Raw genomic sequence first — 20,609 nt, forward strand, 5'->3', positions numbered from 1 at the left:
CCCTGTGAGGGGATGACAGATTGTCAGGTGACCCAGTGAGGGGGTTGACTGATTGTCAGGTGACCCAGTAAGGTGGCTGACTGATTGTCAGTTGACCCAACTAAAGGGCTGACTGATTGTCAGGTGACCCAGTGAGGGGCGGACTGATTGTCAGGTGACCCAGTAAGGGGGCCGACTGATTGTCAGGAGACCTAGTGAAGGGGCTGACTGATTGTCAGGTGACCCAGTGAGGGGGATGATTGATTGTCAGGTGACCCAGTGAGGGGGATGATTGATTGTCAGTTGACCCAACTGAAGGGCTGACTGATTGTCAGGTGACCCAGTGAAGGACTGACTGATTGTCAGGTGACCCAGTGAGGGGGATGATTGATTGTCAGGTGACCCAGTGAGGGGGATGATTGATTGTCAGTTGACCCAACTGAAGGGCTGACTGATTGTCAGGTGACCCAGTGAAGGACTGACTGATTGTCAGATGACCCAGTGAAGGACTGACTGATTGTCAGGTGACCCAGTGAGGTGGCCGACTGATTGTCAGGTGACCCAGTGAAGTGGCCGACTGATTGTCAGGTGACCCAGTGAGGTGGCCGACTGATTGTCAGGTGACCCAGTGAGGTGGCCGACTGATTGTCAGGTGACCCAGTGAAGGGGCCGAATGATTGTCAGGTGACCCAGTGAAGGGGATGACTGATTGTCAGGTGACCCAGTGAGGGGGCAGACTGATTGTCAGGTGACCCAGTGAAGGGGCTGACTGATTGTCAGGTGACCCAGTGAGGGGGTGAACTGATTGTCAGGTGACCCAATGAGGGGCCGACTGATTTTCAGGTGACCCAATGAGGTGGCCGACTGATTGTCAGGTGACCCAGTGAAGTGGCCGACTGATTGTCAGGTGACCCAGTGAGGTGGCCGACTGATTGTCAGGTGACCCAGTGAGGTGGCCGACTGATTGTCAGGTGACCCAGTGAAGGGGCCGAATGATTGTCAGGTGACCCAGTGAAGGGGATGACTGATTGTCAGGTGACCCAGTGAGGGGGCAGACTGATTGTCAGGTGACCCAGTGAAGGGGCTGACTGATTGTCAGGTGACCCAGTGAGGGGGTCGACTGATTGTCAGGTGACCCAATGAGGGGCCGACTGATTTTCAGGTGACCCAATGAGGTGGCCGACTGATTGTCAGGTTACCCAGTGAAGTTGCCGAATGATTGTCAGGTGACCCAGTGAGGGGGCCGACTGATTGTCAGGTTACCCAGTGAAGGGGCCGAATGATTGTCAGGTGACCCAGTGAGGGGGCCGACTGATTGTCAGGTGACCCAGTGAAGGGGATGACTGATTGTCAGGTGACCCAAGTGAGGTAGCCGACTGATTGTCAGGTGACCCGGAGAAAGGGCAAACTAATTGTCAGTTGACCCAGTGAGGGGTCCGACTGATTGTCAGGTGACCCAGTGAGGGGGTTGACTGATTGTCAGGTGACCCAGTAAGGTGGCTGACTGATTGTCAGTTGACCCAGTGAAGGGCTGACTGATTGTCAGGTGACCCAGTCAGGGGCGGACTGATTGTCAGTTGACCCAGTAAGGGTGCCGACTGATTGTCTGGTGACCCTGTGAGGAAATGACTGATTGTCAGGTGACCCAGTGAGGTGGCTGACTGATTGTCAGTTGACCCAGTGAAGGGCTGACTGATTGTCAGGTGACCCAGTGAAGGGGTCGACTGATTGTCAGGTGACCCAGTGAAGGGGTCGACTGATTGTCAGGTGACCCAGTGAGGTGGCCGACTGATTGTCAGTTGACCCAGTGAAGGGCTGACTGATTGTCAGGTGACCCAGTGAGGGTCTGAGTGATTGTCAGGTGACCCAGTGAGGGGGCCGACTGATTGTCAGGTGACCCAGTGAGGGGGCCGACTGATTGTCAGGTGACCCAGTGAGGTGGCTGACTGATTGTCAGGTGACCCGGTGAAGGGCTGACTGATTGTGTCTCTGACACCAAACACAAATTGCAACAAAAACATAACAAACTGACATTTGTTACTCTAAATGTTAACAGTTGTTAACTTATTTTTATGCGTGTGTGCTCGGTGAACAGTTTGTGTTTAACCTCTGAGGTGACACATAGACCTTAGTGGAACATAAAGAGATGTTTTAAGAAGGACCAGGCAACAAATAGGGAAAATGTCAGAATATTTCAGAAATCTTTTGTCTTTTCATGTCTGTTTTTCCATGCATGGCTGGTGCTCAGCCCAGCAAGATGAGTTGTGCTGTCTGCATCTGAAGTCAGGAAGTTAGCTTTTCACCCATTTGATATTGTGAAACAGGAAGCAACACCAACAGCACAACATTTTACTTCTGTGCTGTAAGTTTATCTTTTCAACTTCAGTCCGCTGTTGGCTCAGCAAGCTTATCCTTCTTCTCATTGTTGCCAACTGATGTTTGGATAAATAATAGTTTGTTCTAATGTTGCACAATATAGACAATATACCATATAAATTATATACAGGTTGTCCACAAAGTCTGGGTACATGGTTAAAAACACATATGTTTTTAAAGAAAAAAACTTTATTCAATTCTAATGTTGATAAATAATATTTTCAACATGATTTCCGTGATTTTCAAAGTCTTTCAGGTAATTAATATTTTCATCCAATTTATCTGAAAAGCATGCACTCACATTTGCGAATAAAAATAGGCTGTGCGAGTATGGGGGGGAAAAAAAGTAGCACTAGTGCGATTATAGATTTGAGCCCTTCAATGAGCATTTTGCTCCTAAAATAGATCCATCCAAATTTGATCAAACTTGAGAAAACTTTTACGCCATCTGTATATTATGTTTAAAATAAACTTAAACCATAACCAAATGGACAAGTGGTTGTGTCACAGATCGCTCTGTGTGCACTAATAGTTTGTGTGTGTCCCTCCCTCCTGCACCATGCACATAGGGGGGTGGAGCTGGAGCCCCTCACACAGTAAATTAATAATAGTTAATTCAACTGCCTGACATTATATATAACTTGCTAATTAATGTACCCATTTTAAACAACTGATAGGATGAAATATACAATCTGTTGAAGATGTTTCATTGACTCAGTTTATTCTTAATGCATCTAAAGGGCTTATTGGCATCTTTCCAAATATCTTTCCGTGACATGGTTTTTTCGACATGGTTTTTTTTTTTTTTTTTTTTTCGAAAATGCTCCTCTCTGAGCTGCTACCTTACCGTGGTAGAGGAGTTTGCGTGTCCCAATGATCCTAGGAGCTATGTTGTCTGGGGGTTTTCATGCCCCCTGGTAGGGTCTCCCAAGACAAACAGGTCCTAGGTGAGTGATCAGACAAAGAGCAGCTCAAAGACTTCTATGGAATTACAACGAAATGAACCCAGATTTCCCTCGCCCGGACGTGGGTCACCGGGGCCCCGCTCTGGAGCCAGGCCCGGAGTTGGGGCACGATGGCGAGCGCCTGGTGGTCGGGCCTGTTCCCATGGGGCCCGGCCGGGCACAGCCCGAAGAGGCAACGTGGGTCATCCCTCCAATGGGCTCACCACTCATAGGAGGGGCCATAGAGGTCGGGTGCATTGTGAGCTGGGCGGCAGCCGAAGGCAGGGCACTTGGCGGTCCGATCCTCGGCTACAGAAGCTAGCTCTTGGGACGTGGAACGTCACCTCACTGGGGGGGAAGGAGCCTGAGCTAGTGCGCGAGGTAGAGAAGTTCCGGCTGGATATAGTCGGACTCACCTCGACGCACAGCAAGGGCTCTGGAACCAGTTCTCTCGAGAGGGACTGGACCCTCTTCCACTCTGGCGTTGCCGGCAGTGAGAGGCGACGGGCTGGGGTGGCAATTCTGGTTGCCCCCCGGCTCAAAGCCTGTACGTTTGAGTTCAACCCAGTGGACGAGAGGGTAGCTTCCCTTCGCCTTCGGGTGGGGGGACGGGTCCTGACTGTTGTTTGTGCTTACGCACCAAACAGCAGTTCAGAATACCCACCCTTTTTGGGTACACTCGAGGGAGTACTGGAAAGTGCTCCTCCGGGTGATTCCCTTGTCCTACTGGGAGACTTCAACGCTCATGTTGGCAACGACAGTGAAACCTGGAGAGGCGTGATTGGGAAGAATGGTCGCCCGGATCTAAACCCGAGTGGTGTTTTGTTATTGGACTTTTGTGCTCGTCACAGTTTGTCGATAACAAACACCATGTTCAAACATAAGGGTGTCCATATGTGCACTTGGCACCAGGACACCCTAGGCCGCAGTTCCATGATCGACTTTGTAGTTGTGTCATCGGATCTGCGGCCTTATGTTTTGGACACTCGGGTGAAGAGAGGGGCGGAGCTTTCTACCGATCACCACCTGGTGGTGAGTTGGCTGCGATGGTGGGGGAGGATGCCGGACAGACCTGGCAGGCCCAAGCGCATTGTGAGGGTCTGCTGGGAACGTCTGGCAGAGTCTCCTGTCAGAGAGAGTTTCAATTCACACCTTCGGGAGAACTTTGAACATGTCACGAGGGAGGTGCGGGACATTGAGTCCGAGTGGACCATGTTCCGAACCTCTATTGTCGAGGCGGCTGATTGGAGCTGTGGCCGCAAGGTTGTTGGTGCCTGTCGTGGCGGTAATCCCAGAACCCGTTGGTGGACACCAGCAGTGAGGGATGCCGTCAAGCTGAAGAAGGAGTCCTATCGGGTTCTTTTGGCTCATAGGACTCCGGAGGCAGTGGACGGGTACCGACGGGCCAAGCGGTGTGCAGCTTTAGCGGTCGCGGAGGCAAAAACTCGGACATGGGAAGAGTTCGGGGAAGCCATGGAAAACGACTTCCGGACGGCTTCGAAGCGATTCTGGACCACCATACGGCGCCTCAGGAAGGGGAAGCAGTGCACTATCAACACCGTGTATGGTGCGGATGGTGTTCTGCTGACTTCGACTGCGGATGTTGTGGATCGGTGGAGGGAATACTTCGAAGACCTCCTCAATCCCACCAACACGTCTTTCTTTGAGGAAGCGGTGCCTGGGGAATCTGTAGTGGACTCTCCTATTTCTGGGGCTGAGGTCGCTGAGGTAGTTAAAAAGCTCCTCGGCGACAAGGCCCCGGGGGTGGATGAGATCCGCCCGGAGTTCCTTAAGGCTCTGGATGCTGTGGGGCTGTCTTGGTTGACAAGACTCTGCAGCATCGCGTGGACATCGGGGGCGGTACCTCTGGATTGGCAGACCGGGGTGGTGGTCCCTCTCTTTAAGAAGGGGGACCGGAGGGTGTGTTCCAACTATCGTGGGATCACACTCCTCAGCCTTCCCGGTAAGGTTTATTCAGGTGTACTGGAGAGGAGGCTTCGCCGGATAGTCGAACCTCGGATTCAGGAGGAACAGTGTGGTTTTCGTCCTGGTCGTGGAACTGTGGACCAGCTCTATACTCTCGGCAGGGTTCTTGAGGGTGCATGGGAGTTTGCCCAACCAGTCTACATGTGCTTTGTGGACTTGGAGAAGGCATTCGACCGTGTCCCTCGGGAAGTCCTGTGGGGAGTGCTCAGAGAGTATGGGGTATCGGAATGTCTTATTGTGGCGGTCCGCTCCCTGTATGATCAGTGTCAGAGCTTGGTCCGCATTGCTGGCAGTAAGTCGGACACGTTTCCAGTGAAGGTTGGACTCCGCCAAGGCTGTCCTTTGTCACCGATTCTGTTCATAACTTTTATGGACAGAATTTCTAGGCGCAGTCAAGGCGTTGAGGGGTTCCGGTTTGGTGGCCACGGGATTAGGTCTCTGCTTTTTGCAGATGATGTAGCCCTGATGGCTTCATCTGGCCGGGATCTTCAGCTCTCACTGGATCGGTTCGCAGCCGAGTGTGAAGCGACCGGAATGAGAATCAGCACCTCCAAGTCCGAGTCCATGGTTCTCGCCCGGAAAAGGGTGGAGTGCCATCTCCGGGTTGGGGAGGAGACCCTGCCCCAAGTGGAGGAGTTCAAGTACCTAGGAGTCTTGTTCACGAGTGGGGGAAGAGTGGATCGTGAGATCGACAGGCGGATCGGTGCGGCGTCTTCAGTAATGCGGACGTTGTATCGATCCGTTGTGGTGAAGAAGGAGCTGAGCCGGAAGGCAAAGCTCTCAATTTACCGGTCGATCTACGTTCCCATCCTCACCTATGGTCATGAGCTTTGGGTCATGACTGAAAGGATAAGATCACGGGTACAAGCGGCCGAAATGAGTTTCCTCCGCCGGGTGGCGGGGCTCTCCCTTAGAGATAGGGTGAGAAGCTCTGCCATCCGGGAGGAGCTCAACGTAAAGCCGCTGCTCCTCCACATCGAGAGGAGCCAGATGAGGTGGTTCGGGCATCTGGTCAGGATGCCACCCGAACGCCTCCCTAGGGATGTGTTTAGGGCACGTCCAGCTGGTAGGAGGCCACGGGGAAGACCCAGGACACGTTGGAAAGACTATGTCTCCCGGCTGGCCTGGGAACGCCTCGGGATCCCCCGGGAAGAGCTAGACGAAGTGGCTGGAGATAGGGAAGTCTGGGCTTCCCTGCTTAGGCTGCTGCCCCCGCGACCCGACCTCGGATAAGCGGAAGATGATGGATGGATGGATGGATGGGGTTTTTTCGAAAATGTTTAAATCCATCATTGCAACCGTGCATCGGTTGCATTCCTGGTTTTATGTTTGTTTATTATTCCCTAAAATCTAAGCTTTTAAAAAAATTAAAATGCTCTCCTGATTAAAAAACCTCCTTCAGTTTGTGGCCGTTTTAAGTTAGACTTTCAGTGAATATGCATTTATACAGCATGTTTTAAAGATATACTGTTTTTTCATATTGCAAAAATTTTTTATGTGCTACGAATTAGTTTGATTTAGTATCCTAGTGAAAAAGCTAAGAGTAGAGCTTTGTGATAAAGCATGTTGATGACACGTTGTAGATGTCCAACTCACTGGACCGTGTCCTCAACACAATGTAGCACCATCTCTAACGACCACTTCTCAGTGCCTAATCGCCGGCAATGCAGCTGGACAGCTGGACTAAACACCATATGAGGATAGAACAAACCATGCTAACTGCCAAGCTCTTGAATGTAAACAAAAGTGGGCGGATCGATACAAATATCAACAGCAAGGATACCAAGTATATTATGAGTATATGGTTATTATGACAGTGTTTAGATCAATGTTTTTTATCAGCACAAAATCTTTTGTCGATTGTGTTATTTAACAGTGCTTTTCAAACTGTGGTATGGCCTCCATCTAGTGGTACGCCAAAGAATCACTCACGGTAATTAGATTTCAAGCCCTAATGTGCTCCTCTCCACTAGAGTACCTGACAGAGTTGCGTGAGTACAGCACCATGTACTCCAGCTGGGCGGGCTCGGAACAGGAGCTGCGGGGTCCCCTGGAGGGTGTGGCCAGCTCTGTGACCACGTCCTGCGGGGCCATGGACGACCTTAGTGAGAACATCTGCCAGGAGATCCTGCCCGTGCTAAGAGAGTACATCCTTTACATCGAGTCCATGAAGGTGAGAAGGTGGAATATCAGTAGTACCTAAATTCAACAGTTCCATTGCTTCTATGAGGGAAACACTCCTACTGTAACCTCGCCTTGAAATTTTTGTAAGTAGTGTTGGGCCCCGCAGATCAGCACCGTTTTTAACATACAGCATGCCTTTTCAAAAGAAAAACATTATTAGATCAGAAATACTGTATAATAAAAAAAGATACGATAAAATATACTACGAATAACTACGGTAGTTTTATAAAGAACGGTAATGCAATAATAATATACAGCATTTACCTTAAAGAGTGGACTTCTATGGTATCTCCATCCAGTTGCTTTTCCGTCAAACACACCATCAGCAGCTTCTCCATATTTTCTGGTTAATATTTCTACCTGGCGTTAACGACTCATTCTGCTTCAGTATAATGCAGACTCACGGTGATAGTTAGTTTTTTTTTCCTTTAATTCAACAATTATTGTCCATGTCACACTTACTTACTTCCTTCATTCCCATAGCTGGAAAAACAAAGTTATCCATCTTTAGCTATTAGCTAATGCTAGCGAGTAAGAGCATATGTAGAGGTTGACTTTGACATTTAGTAAGCCAACCAATGATGCCTGTTACTAAAATGTTTGCCTGCAAACTAAGGGCTAACAGTTAGCTCAGAGACCGCTCTTTAGTTGCAGCACTCTTAAAACTGGGATACTAGAATTTTGTGTCACCAGGCAGAATTCAAACTGTAAATCCCGCCCCCCACTCTGTGGACCTCGCCGATACTCATCCCAGTCTCCTCATCTTTTTGGAAGTGCACGAAATCACGCACAAGAGCTGGAGGTTGGACAAATTTCGCCAAACCTAGTGTGTGACAATCATGGGTACTTTAACTTTAACTTAGGTGCTCGCGCCTTGCTTGCTGTGGTCTGCAGTCACATAGAAGGGTCCTCAAGTTCGTATTTAGTTGCAGACTATCGGTAACAAACATCGCCAGGCTAACAGATAGACACAAAATGGAACATGAGATGACCTGTCTAGATGGAAAAGAGCCACTTGCAGGTGCAAAGTTAGTCCAAGACTGGCCCGCAATGCCTCCATCTTGACTACGCCACACCGATATTCATTTGAGTTTTGACTCTTTGGTTTTTTAATGTACAGAATCCTGATTTCCTCATTGTGGGGTTTTTAGCAGTACATGATATAACAGCAAGTGCAGGTATTAATCTTTCCAGGTGGGTTGCCGCCAGCCGTGCTTTACTGTAAACAACTTTGCACTGTACACACGCTTCAGTATATATCACGTCAGCCAATGAGGAGGCTCCTTCCTGGGCCCTGCTCACCCCTCCTTTCTCCAAATCCTGTGATTGGACCTGCAGGGGTTGACCGCTACCAAGACAAATTATTTTGTCTTCCGGGGTTATATTTACTAAAATACTTAATTATAAGACACAGCCAGCATGCAGACGTACATTTTTTGTGCGGTATGACGCTAATAGGATTTAGTTTTAGTTCAAGAATATAACTTAGGTACTACTTTATAGTGATGGGTGGATGAGGCGTCATGTAGCGTTTCCACACATTGCAAAACTGTATTGATTCTGTGTCACTAAATACTGACATCTGCTGGACATTAAAAATCCCTACAGGCAACCTATGGACCGACTCAACTGACACTGATTTTATGACCTAGTACAGGGGTCGGGAACATTTTTGGCTGAGAGAGCCATACAAGCCAAATATTTATAAAAGTATTTCCGTGAGAGCCATATATGTATATTTTTTTAACATTGAATACAACAACATGCGTGCATTTTAAGAAAGATCAACATTTTTAGAGTATAATACGTCTCTTATTCTTTTTAATAACATAAATAAATAAAATACTTCTTACCATTAATCCGACTTCTTGAACAGGTGTGGTAGAAACCGGATAGATGGATGAAAATGAATGAGAATGGTTTGTATTTTTAACGTTATTTTTGACACTGTGATTACCAGCTGAATTATTCATTACTTATCGTGTTAAGCAATGTCAGCTAATATTTATCTGAGAGCCAGGTGCAGTCATCAAAAGAGCCACATCTGGCTCTAGAGCCATAGGTTCCCTACCCCTGGCGTAGTATATACAATAATATAAACCACGTCATTGTATTTCATTTAGGATTATTTCATACCTTCATTGGGTGGTTTAATTCGGTTGGTAGAGTGGCCGTGCCAGCAACTTGAGGGTTGCAGGTTCGATTCCCGCTTCTGCCAACCTAGTCACTGCCGTTATGTCCTTGGGCAAGACACTTTACCCACCTGCTCCCAGTGCCACCCACACTGGTTTGAATGTAACTTAGATATTGGGTTTCACTATGTAAAGCGCTTTGAGTCACTAGAGAAAAAGTGCTATATAAATATAATTCACTTTACTTAATTTAAATAAAAATATATTTTTATCTTTTTTAGATACAGTCAATAAATAATGTGAACATGTATCATAACATGGAAATCTAAGAGAACGTGTTGTGAATGAGGGATACTTGTGAACTGGAAATTATTATTATTATTATTATTTTTACATGCGCTCTGAATACGCACTGTTGATTGATTGATTGGAACTTTTATTAGTAGATTGCACAATGCAGTACATATTCTGTGCAATTGACCACTAAATGGTAACACCCCAATAAGTTTTTCAACTTGGTCTACGTTAATCAATTCATGGTAAAAACTTAAAAAGATACAATAAAATATACCACAAATAACTACGGTAGTTTTATAAAGAACGCTAATGCAATAATAATATACAGCATTTACCTTAAAGAGTGGACTTCTACGGTATCTCCATCCAGTTGCTTTTCCGTCAAACACACCATCAGCAGCTTTTTCATATTTTCTGGTTAATATTTCTACAATTTTGCCTGGCGCTAACGACTCATTCTGCTTCAGTATAATGCAGACTCACAGTGATAGTTGTTTTTTTTTCCTTTAATTCAACAATTATCGTCCATGTCACACTTACTTACTTCCTTCATTCCCATAGCTGGAAAAACAAAATATCCATTGAGCTGGATTTGAACCAGTGCCCTAAGGAACTCAGTATGAGCATCTACAGCCCTCCACTCTACCAACTGAGCTATCAAAACTGTTCAACATATAAACACGTACCGTTACAGACCTACTAACAGATCGAGTAGAAACTATGAGAGAACAGGATGAAACGACAAGGAAATGAACACAAATACCTTTTTTTCCGATATATGATCAAAATATTCCCACACGGCCGAAATGATCTCCGACGACGATAAATGACAAATGACCAACAACAGAAGTGCGGCGATTCTGTTGTCAGCAGCATCTCGTAGACAGATGCACTTCCTTATAAACAGAGTTTGGCGCGCAGTCGTCAGTGTGACACAGTTCGCGTATCGGTCACGTGACCGAAACAGCTCATGATGGGTCACGTGACTTTCGAAAAGCCGTACGCGCACCGACACAGGGTTTTGCTCTATGAGCTCGACGCACATATTTGACGTCCTTAGTTCCTGGTGGCACTCCCTGTTCTGTTTCCGTTGCCATAGTAACGTATTGTGTCACCTGTTGCCGGACCCATCACTACCACTGTACAAACAAACTTGTTTCAAAAAACTCCAACAACAACAACAGTGTTGACTTTTTCAGAGGCTCAAAAGTAGCGAATATACCTAAAGGTTTTGTGCTGGATTTTCAGAACGTTTTGAAGAAACGCGACCAAAGTCAGGCAGAGTACGAGGGACGCCTGGAAGCGGCCATACTGCGCAAACAAGAGGACAAAACGCCCGTAAGCATCACCTTTTCTTGTGGCCGCTGTGTTTTTGCAGGACCGAGTCCGTATTAATACTCAGTAACCTCAAAGAGTCTTTTGTGGCTGTAGCATTTAGCATGTAGCTCCCACTAGCAGTAGTCCTTCTGTGTTGCCCGCCATAGATGCCGGCTGAGGTGGAGCGCTGCCAGGACAAGATGGAGTGTTTCAATGCTGACTTGAAGGCCGACTGGGAGCGCTGGCAGGGCAACAAGCGACAGGATTTCAAGCAGCTTCTGAGTGGCATTGCAGATAGAAACGTCAACTACTATGAGAAGGTACACCTCATCAGTGCTTTGACATATTTCTGATATGCCAAGTGCTCTCAGGGTGGATAAAACACAATCAAATATAGTTGGACTGTCTTGGTTGACTTGGAGAGTGCAGAAATATAAGGAGCCGCTACTTTGATCATGTCATGTTCTGGTTTGGTTCTATTTTCTGTCTTGTTATTACAACCTGTTTAATATTTGACGTCCTTAGCTCCTGGTGGCACTTCCTGTTTTGTTTCCGTTGCCATAGTAACGTATTATGTCACCTGACTTCTGTCTTTCTTGCGCACCTGCTTCCTAATTTCTGTCGCCATTTAAGACTGCCCCTGTTAGTCATTCGGTCTCGCAGTCCCAACTTGCTTCGATGCAACAGGTGACGTCGCTATCCCTCATTGTTTGAGTTTGAGTTTATTTCGAACATTGTGGTAAATCCTTTTGAACTCGTTAGCTTTCACGCTATTCCTTCCTTTGTTTATTTCCCTAGCTCACATGCTAGCCTCTTTGTTTTTTTCTAGCTCACATGCTAGTTCTTTTGGTTTTGTTGTTAGTGCCTTTGTGCAAAGTATTTCTGTTCTTAGTTTGTTTCTTAGTTACAAATAAATCATTTCTTACCCTTTACGCTGTGTCTTATCCGACTGCACATTTGAGAGAACGCATCCGCATCACCACAATGCCAGCGAAACGTCACAGTAGACTGCGAGGATGAGTGAACAAAAAGGCAGGCTTAAATAGAGGCAGAAATTAGTAGGCAGGTGCGCGACAAAAAACACAAGGCAGGTGCGCGAGAAAGACAGAAGCCAGGTGACACAATACGTTACTATGGCAACGGAAACAAAACAAGAAGTGCCACCAGGAACTAAGGACGTCAAATACTAAACAGGTTGTAATAACAAGACAGAAAACAGAACCAAACCAGAACATGACATGATTAAAGTAGCGGATCATGACACCTTGTTTGTTCTGAAAACACTACTTAAGGCACCTTGTTTTGTTTTGGGCCACACAAGGCAGATAAAAGGAAGTCTTAAGTTCCCTGGCAAGTTTGGAAGACTCATGCATAGTAGAAACCAACAGAATAGAGTTAAAGATGGCCACGCACGAGCCCGTGGCGGCGTCATAAAAAGAATGAAATCCATGTGCTGGTGTTTGGAGATCTTTTCATTCTTTTGCTGGATGCATGATGTCACACTTGCTGCTCCAACTCTCCTTTCTCTCCTTCAAAGCTGCCAGTGTCCTCTTAGTATTTGCACATTTTCTAGATGGCCGTCAACGGGTATATGTGGGATATATGAAAGTAGGTCCACATGGCAGACATGCTCCAGGCCATACCTTACTTCCGTCATCACCACATCCAGCGATCAAAGTCTTGTTTCAGCGACCACATTTGTGGTGCATCACTAGTCAATAGTGCGCAGAAAATAGGCTGTGTACATAGTATCCATTCATACATTACAGGATTGCCCCCCAATGGCCAAGATACCTGTGGTGGTGGTAAGGGCTTAGTCAATATGACATCACCGTCTAATTTGCTTGGCCCTGCGCTGAGCTGGCGACTTGTCCAGGGTGTACACCGCCTTCCGCCCGATTGTAGCTGAGATAGGCACCAGCGACCCCAAAGGGAATAAGCGGTAAAAAATGGATGATAAGATTTTCTTTAAAAATGCTCTAAGAATGTATACATATACCACATCTGTGGCATTATTAATTAGAATAACATATTTTTATGTGATATCATTTTGCTGTATTTCCAAAAGGTTGTATTGAGACACGTAAAGGAAGTGGTGGCCCACCAAACCAATATGGCTCCCGTGCAGTAAACCAAGAGCTCGATCTTACCATTAAAAGCAGATACACGTAACAAATCTAACTATGCAACGCCTTTACACACTGTTTTTTTTTCAAACCATTTTCAACTTATCAATGCTGAAATGTTCATTCAACAAGTGTTGTGCTGCAGCTATCAATCATTTTAGTCATCTATCAATTACTTTGTTTGATAAATCGTGTAATCACACTTCCGAGCCTCGGTGCAGATTGTAGGGAAAATAGTTAAAGATTTTTCTGCCGACTATGTCCTTCATTCATTTTTTGAACAAATGTACATCATCAACATTGAAATTGCACTTGTCAAGTTTCAAGTTTATTGTTCTTCGGTCAACATACATTGATTGAAAATGAGAAGAAAAAAAAATGTTGCAGACCGAAAGGGTTTAGGCTGAAGTTGAAAACTTATTGCGCCTAACCCTATAAGCAATGTCAAGTACAAAATAAATATAAAATTCTGCAAATTTGAAATGTCCTTTGCACAGCATATTGTGAATACACATTATACACAACATGAACATAGTTCAATTATATACACAGTAAAGGCATGTGAAATATCCTTGCACACGTATTAAACCTTTGCACCAATTATATACTATATATACAAACACTTATACTTTCATTATTATTTATATCTCACGTTTAGTTTTTAATTAACATTAATCACAATGTTGATTCAAGAGTGATATATTTTTTCAAGACAATGGTCTTAAAATGTTTTTTAAATGTGTGAATGGAACTGGAACATTTTAAGGAATCATCCAAGTTGTTCCACAGTTGAGCTCCTCTAACAGAAACACATCTACTTTTTAAGCCCGTTCTTACTTTTGCTTTCTGAAAGAGAGCTGAACCTCTGAGGTCATAGGGATTCTCTCTGGGTTTGAATCTCACTTGTAGACTCCCAGGCAGCATGTGGTTATGAGCTTTGTAAGCCACAATAGTAGTATTGAGGTCAACAAGATCGTGCAGTTTTAATGTTTTTAATTTAATGAACACAAGTGAATTAGTGAATTATATTTATATAGCGCTTTTCTCAAGTGACTCAAATCGCTTTACATAGTGACACCCAATATCTAAGTTACATTTAAACCAGTGTGGGTGGCACTGGGAGCAGGTGGGTAAAGTGTCTTGCCCAAGGACACAACGGCAGTAACTAGGATTGGTATGGTCATGATAATTCGCATAATTTACAATTCTAATCGCTTTCTTTTGAAGTAAGAATATAGAGTTGATGTTTGATTTTTAATTGTTACCCCAGATTTCAACGCAATAAGTAAGATATGGGAGTATGAAAGAATTATATAACATGTTAAGAGCCTTTTGATTTACAGAGTTTTTAATTGTATGTAACACAGCAATAATTTTTGCCATCTTTGTCTTAAGTATATTTATGTACAGTTTCCAATTTAATTTATTATCTATGTAGATTCCCAAAAATGTTATTGAATACACCCTTTCTATCTCCATATCATCAATTCTTATATGACGCTTTATTTTTCCTATTTCCAAAAATTATATATTTTGTTTTATTTAGGTTAATTGATAGTTTATTGGCATCAAACCATTGCTTTAGTATGTGGAGTTCAACACATGTGCACGGTGATAAAAGACACACACACACACACACACACACACACACACACACACACACACACACACACGAACGCCTCTTATGTGCACTGTATTGTTGCCATTGTGGGAAACTATGTCCACAGATTGAAAGTTCCTGGCACACTATGTGGTCTGGATTTAATAGATTTTTATTAGGCCTACTCATTCAACCATAAATTAAAGCAACATATAAATCAAAGCTTTTCTTTCATCGAATTAACTGCTGCTTGTTATTTTGCATGACCAGAAATTCAAACTGCACTAAATGTAAGATTTTGTAAATACTTGAGTTGTAAAATGTCTCATTAGGTTGTGAATGAATGCTAAACCAGTTCAGAACCACTGCTAGGGTCTTTGATTACGGTCTTGAAAACACTAGAACACGTCTGTCATATTTTCACGATCAATCACATTTCATTTGTATAGCCCCTAAAGGGGAACATTATCACCAGACCTATGTAAGCGTCAATATATACCTTGATGGTGCAGAAAAAAGACCATCTATTTTTTTAACCGATTTCCGAACTCTAAATGGGTGAATTTTGGCGAATTAAACGCCTTTCTGTTTATCGCGCTGGAAGTGATGACGTCAGAATGTGACATCGCCGAAGTAACACACCCACCATTTTCATTTTCAACACATTACAAACACCGGGTCTCAGCTCTGTTATTTTCCGTTTTTTTGACTATTTTTTGGAACCTTGGAGACATCATGCCTCGTCGGTGTGTTGTCGGAGGGTGTAACAACACTAACAGGGAGGGATTCAAGTTGCACCACTGGCCCTAAGATGCGAAAATGTCTACCGCCAGACACCCATTGAATGTACGGGAGTGTCTCCACATTTTACCGGCGATGACAGACATGGCACAGAGATGTATGGATAACCTGGAAATGCATTAGCTACGATAGTCAACGAAATCACAAATGTGAGTTTTGTTGATGTTGACTGCCAGCTAATCGATGCTAACATGCTACGCTAATCGATGCTAACATGCTATTTACCGGCGGTGCTAAAGCAGACATGGAACAGAGATGTATGGATAACCTGTAGATGCATTTGCAACTATATTACGTTTCCTTCCACCCACATTTAATGCGAAAAAAACACTTACCAATCAACGGATTTAAGTTGCTCCAGTGTCAAAAGATGCGAAAGTCCTGATCGTTTGGTCCGCACATTTTACCGGCGATGCTAACGCAGCTATTCGGCCATGCTATGGCTATGAATAGCGTCAATAACTATTCGCTCAATAGCTTCAGTTTCTTCTTCAATATTTTCATACTCCAACCATTTGCTTCAATACATGCGTAATCTGTTGAATCGCTTAAGTCGCTGAAATCCGAGTTTGAATCCGAGCTAATGTCACTATATCTTGCAGTGGTATTCCCATTGTTTGTTTACATTGGCAGCACTGTGTGACGTCACAGGGAAATGGCCAGTGTCTTCGCAGAGAGCCGAAAATAAGGCACTTTAAAGCTTTATTTAGGGATATTCCGAGACCGGTAAAATTTTGAAAAAAAATTCAAAAAATACAACAAGCCACTGGGAACTGATTTTTATTGTTTTCAACCCTTTTGAAATTGTGATAATGTTCCCCTTTAATCACAAATGTCTCAAATGGCTTCTCAAATACTCATTTAAAATATGACTATGTCTAGATTATTTATTTAGGGCTGGGCTCTCAAACTAATTATGTGGCCCCACATTAATATGGAAGTCTAATGGCAGTTTTACATGAAGGGCACTTTATGTTAGTGTAGGTAAAGTACGTGTATTCATCTGGTTGAAATATAAGTTGTTTCTATTAAGACAAGGCAAGCACAACAGTAGCTCAGGTGGATGTCCATCTATATTACAACATTCCTATCTCTGACTTACAACTTCTGATGTAAATGGAACGCAGCAATGGTACCAGACAGAAATGTTGTTTATAATCATTCTACTGACAATAATAATAATGATTATTCAAAACCTACATTTCTCTGAATTAATTCAGTGATATTAAAGAAATACGATTTTTTTTTTTTTAATAACCAAAAGTCCATTTGGTGAAGTGAAGATGTGACGGTCATGGAAATGTATAAGAAACAAAAAAAGAGTGAAAGTGTGAACTGTACGTGGCTTTTATTTATGCTTTTTCATGAAAGGAATACAAAAAATGATGATGATTAAGGTCTTCCATACTTAAAATGATACCATTATTCAGTTGAATAGCACTAACACTTGGTTGACTTATGTATTTGAAAGATGATGTTTTATGTGAACTTCTTTACCTTTTAGTGCCAAACCGCGTGGGAGTCGCTGGTTGATGTCCTGCAGGACAAACAGACTGAGGACCAACCGAGTCCTGTAGGACAAACAGACTGAGGACCAGCCAAGTCCTGCAGGACAAACAGACTGAGGACCAGCCAAGTCCTGAAGGACGGACTGACTGAGGACCAGCCTAGTCCTGAAGGACAGACTGACTGAGGACCAGCCTAGTCCTGAAGGACGGACTGACTGAGGACCAGCCAAGTCCTGAAGGACAAACAGACTGAGGACCAACCCAGTGGGACAGACTGAAGCATTTTTTCTTTTTGTCACCCCAATAATGACTGAGGACTTTTTCCTTGATGGAAGTTACTTTGGGACCAATGAGAGAAGAGACATTGTTTTTGAAGTTGTTGCTCCATTCCTTTCTTTCTTACCTCATCTCACCTGCTAACAGTTGCCAAGCTAAGAAGGTATGTGTCAGTCTTTTCTACTTTCAGCGTGACAAAGTAACTCTGTTTACAAACAACTCCTGAAAATCAATCAACCCCCACCTTAATTGCTCAAGATTGTTCTCTACAAGTCCAAACATTTGTTGGTTTTTTTTCCGTCCAGTTATGTCCGATTACTTGACAAATCTGTTTTCAACTTTGGAAGAAGTTGTCTGTCAGACGTGTTGAGTGAAACCGCAGTTGTCTGTCAGACGTGTTCAATGAGCCCGCAGTTGTCTGTCTGACGTGTTCAGTGAGACTGCAGTTGTCTGTCAGACGTGTTGAGTAAGACCGCAGTTGTCTGTCAGACGTGTTGAGTGAGACCGCAGTTGTCTGTCAGACGTGTTGAGTAAGACCGCAGTTGTCTGTCAGACGTGTTGAATGAGACCGCAGTTGTCTGTCAGACGTGTTGAGTAAGACCGCAGTTGTCTGTCAGATGTGTTGAGTAAGACCGCAGTTGTCTGTCAGACGTGTTGAGTAAGACCGCAGTTGTCTGTCAGACGTGTTGAGTGAGACCGCAGTTGTCTGTCAGACGTGTTGAGTGAGACCGCAGTTGTCTGTCAGACGTGTTGAGTAAGACCGCAGTTGTCTGTCAGACGTGTTGAATGAGACCGCAGTTGTCTGTCAGACGTGTTGAATGAGACCGCAGTTGTCTGTCAGACGTGTTGAGTAAGACCGCAGTTGTCTGTCAGACGTGTTGAGTGAGACCGCAGTTGTCTGTCAGACGTGTTGAGTGAGACCGCAGTTGTCTGTCAGACGTGTTGAGTAAGACCGCAGTTGTCTGTCAGACGTGTTGAATGAGACCGCAGTTGTCTGTCAGATGTGTTGAGTAAGACCGCAGTTGTCTGACGTGTTGAGTAAGACCGCAGTTGTCTGTCAGACGTGTTGAGTGAGACCGCAGTTGTCTGTCAGACGTGTTGAGTGAGACCGCAGTTGTCTGTCAGACGTGTTGAGTAAGACCGCAGTTGTCTGTCAGACGTGTTGAATGAGACCGCAGTTGTCTGTCAGACGTGTTGAATGAGACCGCAGTTGTCTGTCAGACGTGTTGAGTAAGACCGCAGTTGTCTGTCAGACGTGTTGAGTGAGACCGCAGTTGTCTGTCAGACGTGTTGAGTGAGACCGCAGTTGTCTGTCAGACGTGTTGAGTAAGACCGCAGTTGTCTGTCAGACGTGTTGAATGAGACCGCAGTTGTCTGTCAGATGTGTTGAGTAAGACCGCAGTTGTCTGACGTGTTGAGTAAGACCGCAGTTGTCTGTCAGACGTGTTGAGTGAGACCGCAGTTGTCTGTCAGACGTGTTGAGTGAGACCGCAGTTGTCTGTCAGACGTGTTGAGTGAGACCGCAGTTGTCTGTCAGACGTGGTGAATGAGACCGCAGTTGTCTGTCAGACGTGTTGATTAAGACCGCAGTTGTCTGTCAGACGTGTTGAGTAAGACCGCAGTTGTCTGTCAGACGTGTTGAGTGAGACCGCAGTTGTCTGTCAGACGTGTTGAGTGAGACCGCAGTTGTCTGTCAGACGTGTTGAGTAAGACCGCAGTTGTCTGTCAGACGTGGTGAATGAGACCGCAGTTGTCTGTCAGACGTGTTGATTAAGACCGCAGTTGTCTGTCAGACGTGTTGAGTGAGACCACAGTTGTCTGTCAGACATGTTCAGTGAGACCACAGTTGTCTGTCAGACATGTTCAGTGAGACCGCAGTTGTCTATCAGACGTGTTGAGTAAGACCTCAGTTGTCTGTCAGATGTGTTGAGTGAGACCGCAGTTGTCTGTCAGACGTGTTGAGTAAGACCGCAGTTGTCTGTCAGACGTGTTGAGTGAGACCGCAGTTGTCTGTCAGACGTGTTAAGTAAGACCGCAGTTGTCTGTCAGACGTGTTGAGTGAGACTGCAGTTGTCTGTCAGACGTGTTAAGTGAGACCGCAGTTGTCTGTCAGATGTGTTCAGTGAGACCGCAGCCTTCAGCTAAGACCACTGAGGCGTAAAGGCTGTGCTCCATCAGGGGAGGCATCCATCTTCCATTAGTTGGGAGACTAAATCACTTTTGCTAACTGGAGAATCTTGTCTGGTTTCTCATGTCATCTGTGGATGAAGGGAAATGATCCTCAATCAGATGTTGAAGTTTTGATCAAACACTGACATCTAGCGGCCAACAAGAGAACTGCCATTTTTGAGGGTTTTTTTATTTTTTATTTGCCAATGCATGTCAGTTGTATTGTTCCGTTGTTGAATACCCTTTTATAAAAAGTACATGTCATTATAAATATTTCCAGTTTATTTTTAAATTAATTTAAAGAAACCATAAAGTATAATATCCTAAGTGAAATATTCACTAGCGCACACCACAATAGTAAATATATACTGTATATAAAGACTGGAATTTTGATACATGTCTTGTTTATCTCTTTAGATAGCTCACACATGCATTGCCAACTCTAATAACTTTGTCAGTGTTTCACTTTATTTCTATTCATGTTGGATGCTGAAGGTTGTTTCATCATCACATACAAAGCAAATGCTCACTTGGGTCTTAGTGATTGGACTTTACAGCCCTCCAGATCTGCTTTATTCTCCACAATTAAGAGCATAGTTATTATATAAACAACGCAAAGGTTGACCCTATCTTTCAATGCAATGTATAAATGCAGAAGTTATTTGTATGTGCAAAACAAACAAAAAACAGCTTGTTTACTTACTTTGATTGTCTTGTCTCATTTCTCCCAAACTGACAGCTTGAGTTACTCGTTTTCTTTAGGATGACAGGGAACATTTGCAATAACAACACTAAGCTAATATATTTGTAAAAAGATGTTTTGTGCATGTTCTCCAAGCCAATGTGAAGCTCCGTGGAATCTTTTCTTGCTTGATCTAAGCGTGGGAACTAACCTCAGTTAGTTTTGTTCAACC

General features: G+C 44.5%; 1 protein-coding gene across 1 annotated transcript in view; it reads left to right on the forward strand.

The window, feature by feature from the left end:
• Positions 1-20,403, forward strand: part of snx30 (sorting nexin family member 30) — a 35,710-nt gene extending 15,307 nt beyond the window's left edge. Inside the window, exons 6-9 of the mRNA XM_061876973.1 lie at positions 7,259-7,458; positions 11,147-11,236; positions 11,383-11,535; positions 17,247-20,403. Coding sequence (XP_061732957.1) covers positions 7,259-7,458; positions 11,147-11,236; positions 11,383-11,535; positions 17,247-17,333 — 530 coding nt within the window. The 3' untranslated portion in view covers positions 17,334-20,403. The remainder of the gene's footprint in view (positions 1-7,258; positions 7,459-11,146; positions 11,237-11,382; positions 11,536-17,246) is intronic.
• The last annotated feature ends 206 nt before the right edge of the window (positions 20,404-20,609 follow it).

Source organism: Nerophis ophidion, linkage group LG17 (genome assembly GCF_033978795.1).
Source record: "Nerophis ophidion isolate RoL-2023_Sa linkage group LG17, RoL_Noph_v1.0, whole genome shotgun sequence".
NCBI lineage: Eukaryota > Metazoa > Chordata > Actinopteri > Syngnathiformes > Syngnathidae > Nerophis > Nerophis ophidion.